At 45.6% G+C, this 12,185-nt stretch overlaps 1 protein-coding gene across 4 annotated transcripts in view; it reads right to left on the bottom strand.

Annotated features, from left to right (window-relative positions):
- The window catches only part of ZNF709 (zinc finger protein 709), a 52,357-nt gene that overhangs the window by 22,094 nt on the left and 18,078 nt on the right, over window positions 1-12,185 (bottom strand). The window contains exon 1 of one of the 4 annotated variants that reach the window (XM_054464082.2): window positions 184-339. The exons of 2 other annotated variants lie outside the window; for them this stretch is intronic. In XM_054464082.2, coding sequence (XP_054320057.1) covers window positions 184-186 — 3 coding nt within the window. In that variant the 5' untranslated portion in view covers window positions 187-339. Of the gene's footprint in view, window positions 1-183; window positions 340-12,185 lie in introns of those variants that run through there. One more of the 4 variants, XM_054464079.2, reaches the window with a different exon arrangement.

The raw sequence follows: 12,185 nt of genomic DNA on the forward strand, positions 1-12,185 counted from the left end.
CGGCTACCGGCCCAGCCCCATCCTGCGGCCAAAGAGACCGAGGGCCGAGCTGCGCCAGGAGGACTCGGGTCCACAGACCCGGGAGACAACGGCGGGGAGGCCTGGGTCCCACCACATCCAGATCCGGCCGGTTCCAACCCGCCCCTCTCCCCCATCTCAAGACCCCCAGCCCCGCACACTCACCATTTCCCAGACTCTGGGATGTCCTGGTGTCCTGTCTACCTCTCCCGCGGCCAGTACAGGTGCTACCTCCACCTGAGGCCCTTGTGGGGTGAGGAGACCCCAAAGCGGAGCGCAGCGGCTGGCAGCGACGCCCTCGCCGTTTGCGCAGCGTCCCCTCCGCCCGCCTTCCCGGCGGCGCCCCTGATTGGACATTGCACTCTTGGACCCGCCTTCGTTGCCTGAGTGACAGCTAGTGGAGAAGTCGCGTCTCTAAGCAACCTGCGTTCGTCCGGGGTCAGGAATCTGTTCCCCTGCCACGGATATTTGCATCTAAGCAGAATTTGTTAACGTACCCGGGGTCGGGCACTGGTGTCTTCCTGCAGCTCCTTCTGAGCGCGGAGACACAAGCGTGCACAGCGCAGGAAATTCCAGGGTCAGTTTCCAGATAAAGGCTCTTTGTCCACAGCGAAAAAGGGCGCCCGGGCCATGCCAGACTGGAACGGAGCCTTATGCTCCCAGACTTAGCATAAGGCTGCGAGGCCATTCATGGATTTCTGACTCTTGTTTACAATACAGACACTTAGAGTGACAGAGTGACCTCATCATACCTAACAAAGAGTGACTACGTTTTAATCTTTGACAACTGACAGGGTTTAGGCCGTCACCCATCCCTTCCCTCCCCCCACACTTTGCTCTAGTGGGAAGTTTGGACCCCACATCCCTAGTCTGAGAGAAGGAGTTCCTTTTTTTTTTTTTTTGGTAGAGATGGCGGCGGTGGGGTGGTCTCACTATGTTGCACAGGCTAGTCTCGAACTCCTGGGCTCAGGTGATCCTCCTTGGCTTCCCAAAGTGTTGGGATTACAGGCATGAACCACCGTGTCCAGTGAGGAATTCTTTTCAGTTCAACCCAAAGCCATGAGATGTGTTCAGTAAAACTGAACACTGGAAGGATATTTATTTCGGACCAGTTTTTGACTATGTCCCTAGAGAACTTGTGTGGGTCCTTTATGTTTGTTTGGTTTGTGGTTTTTGTTTTTGAGACAGGGCCCTTCTTTGTCCCTCAGGCTGGAATGCAGTGGTGCAATCAGAGCTCACTGCAACCTCCACCTTCTGGGCTCAAGCAATCCTCCCACCTCAGCCATCTGAGTAGCTGGAACCTCAGGCGCGTGCCACCATGCTTGACTAATTTCTTTCTTTCTATTTTTATTTTGTAGAAACAGGATCTCACTATGTTACCCAGGCTGATCTTGAACTCCTGGGCTCAAGTGATCTGCTGGCCTCAGCCTCCCAAAGTGTTAGGATTACAGGCGTGAGCCACTGCACCCAGCCCCTAGAGAACCTTGAAATGTAAATGGCTATGATATCGATAAGGCAATTAATTCCTATTTTCACTGAGATTATTTAAAAAACCGCAAAAGATTACGTAAATTTGGCATGTACCAGGAAACTCAATATACTTAAGATATTGGATCAAAACTACTAATGGGCTGGGCATGATGGCTCACACCTGTAGTTCCAGCACTTTAGGAAACCGAGGTGGGAGGGCTGCTTGAGCCCAGGAGTTTGAGATCAGCCTGGGCAACATAGTGGGAACCCCCCTCCCCCATCTCTAAGAAAATTTTTTAAAAATTAGCAGGGCATGGTGGTGCACACCTGTAGTCCCAGCTACTGGGGAGGCTGAGGCCCGAGGATTGTTCGAACCCAGGAGGTCAAGGCTACAGTCAACTGTGATCCTGCATTCCAGCCTGGGTGACAGAGTGAGACCCTGTCAGAAGGAAGGAATGAAAGAAGGAAGGAAGGGAGGGAAGGAGGGAAGGAAGGAAGGAAAGAAGGAAGGAAAAAAAAAGGAAACCCCTGTAGCCTTTGGCTGTCACTGTCCTATCTTCCCATCTTCCTCCTCCAAGCCTCTGTCCTAAGCAACCATTAATTTACTTTTGGTTGCTATATAGCTTTCCCATTCTAGACTTGGAATGGAATCATATACTATGTGTTCTTTGTGAGATTAACTTCATTCACTTAGCATAACTGTTTCAAGGGACATTTACATTGAAGTTTGTATCAATACTTCATTTGTTGTTTACAGTAAAACAATATTTCATTGTATCGATATAGCCCATTTTGTTTATCCATTCATCCATTAATAGGCATTTGGTTTGTTTCCACCTTTTAGCTGTTATTAATAACATTGCTATAAACATCCATGTACAAGTTTTTCTGTAGACATAGGATTTCATTTCTCTTGGGAATACACTTAGGAGTGGAATCGATGGGTTACATGGTAATTCTATCTTCAATCTTTGAAGAGCTGCCAGACTCTTCTCCTCTCCTTTGGGAAATTCTATTACACACATATCGGTCAACTAAATAGTGTCCTGCATATTTCTCAGGCTCTGTTCATTTTTCTGTTTTTTGTTTTTGTTTTTTTAAGATGTAATCTTGTTATGTTACCCAGGCTGGACTGCTTCATCCTCCCAAGTAAGTGGGACTACAGGTGTGCACTAGCATGCCCAGCTTAAAGAAATAATTTCTATTTTAGTATGACACCTGCAGATCCCCCTCCCTCTCCCAAAAAATCTTTTTTTTTTTTTTGAGACGGAGTTTTGCTCTTGTTGCCTAGGCTGGAGTGCAATGGCACGGTCTCGGCTCACTGCAACCTCCACCTCCCAGGTACAAGTGATTCTCCTGCCTCAGCTTCCCGAGTAGCTGGGATTACAGGCATCTGCCACCATGCCCAGCTAATTTTTTTTGTATTCTTAATAGAGACGGGGTTTCACCATATTGGCCAGGCTGGACTTGAACTCCTGACCTCAGGTAATCTGCCCGCCTCGGCCTCCCAAAGTGCTGGGATTACAGGCATGGGCCACCACGCCTGGCCCAAAAAATCTTATTCTCCAATTATCTCCTGAAAAACAGTAGGCCTACAGTCTACACTATATCTTGATTAAATTCCTAGATCTCTTCCCAATTGATTACTTCTTTTTCGAAACAGACTCTCACCCTGTCACCCAGGCTGGACTGCAGTGGCAAAATCTCAGCTCACTGAAAACTCCGCCTCCTGGGTTCAGGCGATTCTCCTGCCTCAGCCTCCCGAGTAGCTGGGACTACAGGTGCCCATCACCACTCCAGCTAATTTTTGTATTTTTAGTAGAGACCGGGTATCACCATGTTGGCCAGGCTGGTCTCGAACTCCTGACCATAGGTTCACGCCATTCTCCTGCCTCAGCCTCCCGAGTAGCTGGGACTACAGGCGCCTGTCACCACGCCCGGCTAATTTTTTTTGTATTTTTAGTAGAGCTGGGGTTTCACCGTGTTAGCCAGGATGGTCTCAATCTCCTGACCTTGTGATCTGCCGGCCTCGGCCTCCCAAAGTGCTGGGATTACAGGCGTGAGCCACTGCACCCGGCCCACTCCTCCACTCTTAACCACTATTCTCCTTTACAATCTTATACCTTTGCCTTTTTCAGAATGTAATATAAATGGAACACCAAGTAGTCTTATTAGTCCTGTTTTCAAATTTGACAACTTATTTGTAAACATTGATACAGTACCTGCAGTGTTCTGAGTTTTCTTTTTTGAGACAGAATTTCACTCTTGTTGCCCCAGCTGGAGTGCAGTGGCACCATCTCAGCTCACCACAACCTCCGCCTCCTGGGTTCAAGCAATTCTCCGGCTTCAGCCTCCCGAGTAGCTGGGATTACAGGCATGCACCATCACACCTGGCTAATTTTGTATTTTAAGTAGAAACGGGGTTTCTCCATGTTGGTGAGCCTGGTCTCAAACTCCCGACCTCAGGTGATCCGCCCGCTTCAGCCTCTCAAAGTGCTAGGATTACAGGCATGAACCACAGTGCCCGGGCGAGTTTTCTATTTTTGACAGTGCCCAGTACAGGTGGTGGCACACATTTGAACTTCAAAACTGAGAGATTACGGGGCTGGGCACGATGGCTCACACCTGTAATCCCAGCACTTTGGGAGGCCGAGGTGGGTGGATTACGAGGTCAGGAGTTTGAGACCAGCCTGGCCAACATGGTGAAATCCTGTCTCTACCAAAAATACAAAAATTAACTGGGCACAGTTGTGTGCACCTGTAGTCCCAGCTACTCGGGAGGCTGAGGCAGGAGAACCGCTTGAACCTGGGAAGCGGAGGTTGCAGTGAGCCGAGATCACGCCACTGCACTCCAGCCTGGGTGACAGAGTGAGATTCCATCTCAAAAAAAAAAAAAAAAAAAAAAGACGGAGAGATTCCATTAGCACTGTGGGCTATGGGAATGCAGGCAAGACCTTGTGCTCCCTATACTTCAAATTTTTCATTCATAATATAGGACGTATGGTTGGATGGGGCTAGTCAAATGAAATACTAATGATTATATCACATTAATTTCCAATGACATATAGTGATATGCATATATGTCATTGAAATATTGGACAAAAATGAGGTTTTAATTGCTCTCTAGTAAAACACAAAGCTGTTACTTTTTTTTTTTTCTATCTTCCCTAATGTGTGCTGGAGATCTACCATATGGAAATGATAACTGTGGACAGTTTCATGGGCTTTTGGTTCTTTGTGGATCATTGAAACAAAAATTACCCAGCTACTTCTCTTGTTTAAAAAAGCATTAAAGATTGAAAATGTCAAATATACTTTTTTTTTTTTTGGTAGAGACAGAGTCTTGCTCTGTCGCCTAGGCTGGAGTGCAGTGGCAAACTTGGCTCACTGCAACCTCTGTCTCCTGGGTTCAAGCAATCCTCCTGCCTCAGCCTCCCGAGCAGCTGGGACTACAGGTGCACGCCGCCACATCCAGCTAATTTATTTTGTATTTTAGTAGAGACGGGGTTTCACCATGTTGCCCAGGCTGGTCTCGAACTCCTGAGCTCAGGCAATCACCAGCCTCGACCTCCCAAAGTGCTAGGATTACAGGTGTGAGCCACCGCCCCCGGCCATATACCTTATTTTTAACTAAATTGGGATGAAAATCAAAATGATACCCTCTGTCTGTAGCTCGCTGCAATTCTAACTTGGATAATTGCCCTCTAAACATCCATAGTTCTTTTGGATTTGTCAACTGGGAAATCACTGTGGATTTGGATAGATATCACCCTATTCATCGGAAAAACCTGTGATGGTTTGCACTATGCAGATGACTGTTACCTTTCTCCAAACTGGGAAGAACTCCATGGTTTTCTGATTACAATTTGTGTCATTCAGTCTCCAGTAAATGCAAAATTATAATGTCAAATAGATGAGATCAATGGAATAGAATTGAAATCCCAGAAATAAACTCATATATATATATATATATATATATATATACTCAAATGACTTTCAAAATGCTGCCAAGAGTATGCAAAGACTATTATTTTCATAAATTGGTGCTGAGACAACTGGATAGCCACATGCAAAAGAATGAAGTTGGAACCCTACATCACCCAATATATGGTAATTCACCAAAATAGATCACAGACCAAAACATAAGAGGTGAAATTATAATAATCCTAGGAAAGAAAGGTGGGAAATATTGATAATCTTGGATCTGGCAAAGAATTCTTACATATGCAGGCCGGGCGCAGTGTCTCATGCCTGTATTCCCAGCACTTTGGGAGGCCGAGGGGGCCGGATAGCCTGTGGTCAGGAGTTCGAGACCAGTCTGGCCAACATGGTGAAAACCTGTCTCTACTAAAAATACAAAAAATTAGCCTGGCATAGTGGTGCATGCCTGTAATCCCAGCTACTCAGGAGGCTGAGGCAGGAGAATCACTTGAATCCGGGTGGGTGGAGATTGCAGTGAACTGAGATCATGCCACTTCACTCTAGCCCGGATGACAGAGTGATACTCCATCTCAAAAAAAAAAAAAGAATCCTTACATATGCAGCCAAGTGTGGTGGCTCATGCCTGTAATCCCAGTACTTTAGGAGGCCAAAGTGGTAGGATCACTTGAGGTCAGGAGTTTGAGACCAGCCTGGGCCACATAGTGAGACCCTTGTCTCTATTCAAAAAACAAAAGGAAAAAAGAATTCTTACATATGACAGCCTGGTCTCTCAAAGAAGGTCACTACATAATGACAAACAGGTCAATTCAGCAAGAGCATATAAAAATTGTAAATATATCTGCACCCAACACTGGAGCACCCAGATATAGGAGTAGAAAATACTTCCAAACTCAGTCTACAAGGCCATTATTACCCTGATACCAAAACCAGACAAAGACACATCAAAAAAAGAAAACTATAGGCCAATATCACTGATGAATATTGATGCAAAAATCCTCAACAAAATGCTAGCAAACTGAATTCGACAACACATTAAAAATATAATGCATCGTGACCAAGTGGGATTTATCCCAGGGGTACAGGGTTGGTTCAACATATGCAAATCAATTAATGTGATACATCATATCAACAGAATGAAGGACAAAAACCATACGATCATTTCAATGGATGCTCAAAAAGCATTTGATAAAATTCAACATCTCTTCATGATACAAACCCTCAAAAAACTGAGTACAGAACGAACACACCTCAACATAATAAAACCCATATATGGGCCAGGTGTGGTGGCTTGTGCCTGTAATCCCAGCACTTTGGGAGGCCGAGGCAGGTGGATCACGAGGTCAGGAGATCGAGAACATCCTGGCTAACACGGTGAAACCCCGTCTCTACTAAAAATACAAAAAATTAGCCGGGTGTGGTGACAGGTGCCTGTAGTCCCAGCTACTTGGAAGGCTGAGGCAGGAGAATGGCATGAACCCGGGAGGTGGAGCTTGCAGTGAGCCAAGATCGCACCACTGCACTCCAGCCTGGGCAACAAAGCAAGACTCCATCTCAAAAAAAAAAAAAAAAAAAAAAAAAAAAAAAACCATATATGACAGACCAATAGCTAGTATCATACTGGATGGGCAAAAACTGAAAGCCTTTCCTCTAAGATCGGGAACACAACAAGGATGCCCACTTTTGCCACTGTTATTCAACATAGTACTGGAAGTCCTAGCTGGAGCAATCAGACAAAAGAAAGAAATAAAGGGTATCCAAACTGGAAAGGAAGAAAGCAAATTGTCCTTGTTTGCAAATATTATAATCCTATATCTGGAAAAAACTAAAGACTCCACCAACCAGCACTTTGGGAGGCTGAGGCAGGTGGATCACGAGGTCAGGAGTTTGAGACCAGCCTGGCCAATATGGTGAAACCCCGTCTCTATTAAAAATACAAAAATTAGCTGGGCATGGTGGCGTGCACCTGTACTCCCAGCTACTCGGGAGGCTGAGGCAGAAGAATTGCTTGAACCCAGGAGGCAAGGTTGCAGTGAGCTGAGATCATACCACTGCACTTCAGCCTGGGCGACAGAGTGAGACTCTGTCTCCAAAAAAAAAAAAAAAAAAAAAAGACTCCACCAAAAAACCATTAGAACTGATAACCCAATCCAGTAAAGTTCCAGGATACAAAATCAACATACAAAAGTCAGTAGCATTTCTATATGCCAACAGCAAACAATCTAAAAAACAAGTCAATAAAGTAATCCCATTTATAATAGCTACAAACAAAATTAAATACCTAGGAATTAACTTACCCAAAGAAGTAAATGATACCTACAATGAAAATTATAAGACATTGATGCAAGAAATTGAAGAAGACAAAAAATGAAAAGATACTCATGTTCATGCATTGGAAGAATCACTATTGTTAAAATGTCCATACTAACCAAAGAAATCTAGAGATTTAATGCAATCCCAATCAAAATACCAATGACACTCTTCACAGAAATAGAAAAAAAATCCTAAGATGTATATGGAACCAAAGAAGACCCAGAATAGCCAAAGCTATCCTAAGCAAAAAGTACAAAACTGGAGGAATCATATTACCTGACTTAAATCATTTAAATATGACTACAAATCATATTATCTAACTTTAGAGCTACAGTAACCATAATGGCATGGTACTGGAATAAAAACAGACACAAAGATCGGTGGAACTGAATAGAAAAGCCAGAGATAAATCCATACATCTATGGTGAACTCATTTTTGACAAAGGTGCCAAGAACATACATTGGGAAAAGGACAGTCTCTTCAATAAAGAGACTGGGAAAATTGCATAACCATACGCAAAATAATGAAACAGACCTCTCTTTCTCACCATATACAAAAATCAAATCAAAATCAGTTAAAGATTCAAATCTAAGACCTTAAACTATGAAACTACTAAAAGCAAATATAGGGAAATTCTCCAGAACATTGGAGTGGGCAAAGATTTCTTGAGTAATACCCTACAAGCTCAGGCAACCAAAGCAAAAATAGATAAAGGGGTCACATTAAGTAAAGAGCTTCCGTACAACAAAGTGAAAAGACAAGCTACAGAATGGGAGAAAATATTTGCAGACTACCCATCTGACAAGGAATTAATAACCAGAATATAGACCGGGCGCAGTGGCTCACGCCTGTAATCCCAGCACTTTGGTAGGCCGAGGCGGGCGGATCACGTGGTCAGGAGTTTGAGACCAGCCTGACCAACATGGAATAACCCCGCCTCTACTAAAAATACAAAATTAGCGGGGCATGGTGGCCCATGCCTGCAATTCCAGTTACTCGGGAGGCTGAAGCAGGAGAATCGCTCGAACCCGTGAGGTGGAGGTTGCGGTGAGCTGAGATCGCACCATTGCACTCCAGCCTGGGCAACAAGAGCAAAACTCTATCTCAAAAGAACAAAAACAAAAACAAAATCAAAAAAACCCCAGAATATATAAGGAGCTCCAAAAAAATCTATAGAAAAAAATCTAATAGGCCGGGTGCGGTGGCTCACGCCTGTAATCCCAGCACTTTTGGGAGGCGGATCACGAGGTCTGGAGATCGAGACCATCCTGGCTAACACAGTGAAACCCCGTCTCTTCTAAAAATACAAAAAAAAAAAAAAAAAAAAAAATTAGCTGGGCGTGGTGGCAGGCGCCTGTAGTCCCAGCTACTCAGGAGGCTGAGGCAGGAGAATGGTGTGAACCCAGGAGGCGGAGCTTGCAGTGAGCCGAGATCATGCCACTGCACTCCAGCCTGGGCGACAGAGCGAGACTCCGTCTCAGAAAAAAAAAAAAAAAATCTAATAATCGGATTAAAAATAGGCAAAAGATCTGAAAAGACATTTCTCAGAAGAAGGAATGCAAATGGCAAACAGTTATATGAAAAGGCCAACATCATTGATCATCAGAGAAATGCAAATCAAAACTATTATACAATGAGATATCATCTCACCCCTGTTAAAATGGCTTTTATCCAAAAGTCAGGCAGTAACAAATGCTGGAGAGGATGTGGAGAAAAGGGAACCTTTGTACACTGTTGGTCGGAATGTAAATTAGTACAACCACTATGGAGAACAGTTTGGAGGTTCCACAAAAAATAAAAATAAAAATAGAGCTACCATTTGATCCAGCAACCCCACTTTTAGGTAAATACCCCAAAGAAAGGAAATCCATGTATTGAAGAGATATCTGCACTCCTATGTTTATTGCGGCATTATTCACAATCCCCAAGATTTGGAAGCAACCTAACTGTCCCTCAACAGATGAATGGATTAAAAAAAAAAAAAAAAAAACATGTTCCAAATACACAATGGAGTACTATGCAGCCATAAAAAAGAATGACATCCTGTCATTTGCAACAATTTGGATGGAATTAGAGGTCATTATGTTAAGCGAAATAAGCCAGGCACAGAAAGACAAACTTCACATGTTCTCACTTATTTTTGGGAGCAAAAAATTAAAACAATTGACCTCATGGAGATAGAAAGTAGAAGGATGGTTACCAGAGGCTGGAAAGGGTAGTGCGGGGGTTGGGGGAAGGGGAAGTAAGGATGGTTAATGGCCACAAAAAATAGAATGAATGAGAACTAGTATTTGCTAGCATAACAGGGTGATTATAGTAAAAAATAATTTGGTTGCACATTTTTAAAGAACTAAAAGAGTATAATCGGCTTGTTTGTAACACAAAGGATAAATGCTTGAGTTGATGGATTCTCCATTTACCATGATGTGATTATTAAGCATTGCATGCTTATATCAAAATATCTCATGTAACCCATAAATATATACACCTACTATGTACCCACAACAAAATTTAAAATTAAAAATGTAAACATTGCCTGGTCTCTGTGAACCTACGGGGTCACAGCTCTGAGTGTCCTGGCAGCATGATGCCAAGCCACTGTCCTCTGGAGAATATCTGACTCTCCTGATCCAGTATGGCCTTGCCTCCAGGGCCCTTTTGCTGTGTATTTACTCATGAAAGAGTCAGTCATCAAGGGGTTCGCTTTATCTGGAAACTCTTGCCTGGCATTCCCTGTGCGCACACCTATGTCCCCGTTCAGAAGGTTCTTCAGGTAAACGCCAGTGTCCGGTCTGAGGGCCTTTATATCTAGCATATAAAGTTCTGGTATAATGCAAATGTCTCTGCCAGGACAGTTTCAGGGACAAAAGTGGAAGCGGGATCGCTCAGCTACCTGACCTCCAGCTGAGATGTGACTCAGGCAACAGGGGGTGGAACCTCACAAACTGTCCAACTGGAGACGCCGCCGGAGCGGTGGGTGGGGCCGCCCTGTACAAAGGCGCGTGGATACCGTGGCGCGAGTTCTGGTTTGTGTCTCTCCTGCCTCGAACGTCGCTAGGTGGCTCTGCCGCAGGCTCTGTCGCTCTGGGACCCGCACTGGCAGAGGGAGTCGTAGTTAGGGCGTGGGGACACCGCGGAAGCCGGGAAATGGTGAATGTGCGGGGCCTGGAATCCCGAGACCTGAAGAGCGGCTGGCCGGAACCGGCTGTGGCGGGAAACCGGCCTGCCCGCGGCCACTCCTGGGTCTGTGGACCCGAGTCCCCCTGGCGCAGCTCGGCCCTCGGCCTCCTCCCGCCGCAGAGTGAAGCTGGGCCGGCAGCCAGGATCCCGGAAGTCCTGTCCTGTCCCCGCGCGGCTCCTGCGGCCCCGGTCCCGGAGCCCTCTGTGGGCAGCTCCATGCCCGTAGCCCCGCGTCTTCCAAGATTGTGTGAGGATCACGGGAGGGTCAGGGTAGAGAAGGAATCCCGGCTCGGGTGTGGCGTTCGTGCGTGGGAGGAGCGGTGGTCCGTGGGGTCCCCCGTCTCTTCTTTTTCCCCAGGGGGACCGGTTTGCCTCTTAATTTTACAAACGTGTGAAAACGGGATCTCAAATCCACGACCCCGTTTTCCAGCCTAGCTCTTCCTAGGACTGACAGGAAATCCCTAATTTGCCAATTCCTTCTTTAATTCCAAATGAAGCTTTCCCTCTCCAATTCACAATATTATTATTCGCCCTGTTAAATACAATTTGCAGGAAGCCATTAGTTTAGACTGAGCTCCTGCACTAGACCCAACAGACCAAACCAAAGCGAGTTACCCACGGGGACGTTCCTCGCTACCAAGCTGAAACTAAGTTGTTTATCTGACCTTACAAGTTATCAGGAGAGAAAGAGATGCTGGTCAAATCCCCAACAGGCCAGTTTTAGCCAATATGATAAGGAAAGTCCCCTCTGCTTTAACTTTTACCAGAAAAACAACTTTGAAAGTTCCCGTCTTTCAGCCCGGCGTGGTGGCTCACGCCTGTAATCCCAGCACTTTGGGAGGCCGAGGTGGGTGGATCATTTGAGGTCAGGAGTTCGAGACCAGCCTGGCCAACATGGTGAAACCCTCGTCTCTACTAAAAATACAAAAATTAGCTGCATGATGGCCTGTGCTTGTAGTCCCAGCTACTCAGGGGGCTGAGGTGGGAGGCTCACTTAAGCCCAAGCCCTGGAGGTCGAGGCTGCAGTGAGCTATGATCTCGCCACTGCGCTACAGCCTCAGTGACAGAGGGAGACCCTGTCTCAAAAAAATAAACATCAATAGCGGTTGAAAGCCACACGACAGGGGAGCAGCAGCCAGAGACTAGTGACTCCAAGCTAAGACCACTCTTGAGCCTGCAAAGGGAGGTCATTGAAAGCCCAGATGGGTCTTCCTGGGGAGCCTTCCTCGCAAGTGTCCTACTTGCTCACACCCACCAAGGAAGG

This window comes from Pongo pygmaeus, chromosome 20 (assembly GCF_028885625.2).
Source record: "Pongo pygmaeus isolate AG05252 chromosome 20, NHGRI_mPonPyg2-v2.0_pri, whole genome shotgun sequence".
Lineage (NCBI taxonomy): Eukaryota > Metazoa > Chordata > Mammalia > Primates > Hominidae > Pongo > Pongo pygmaeus.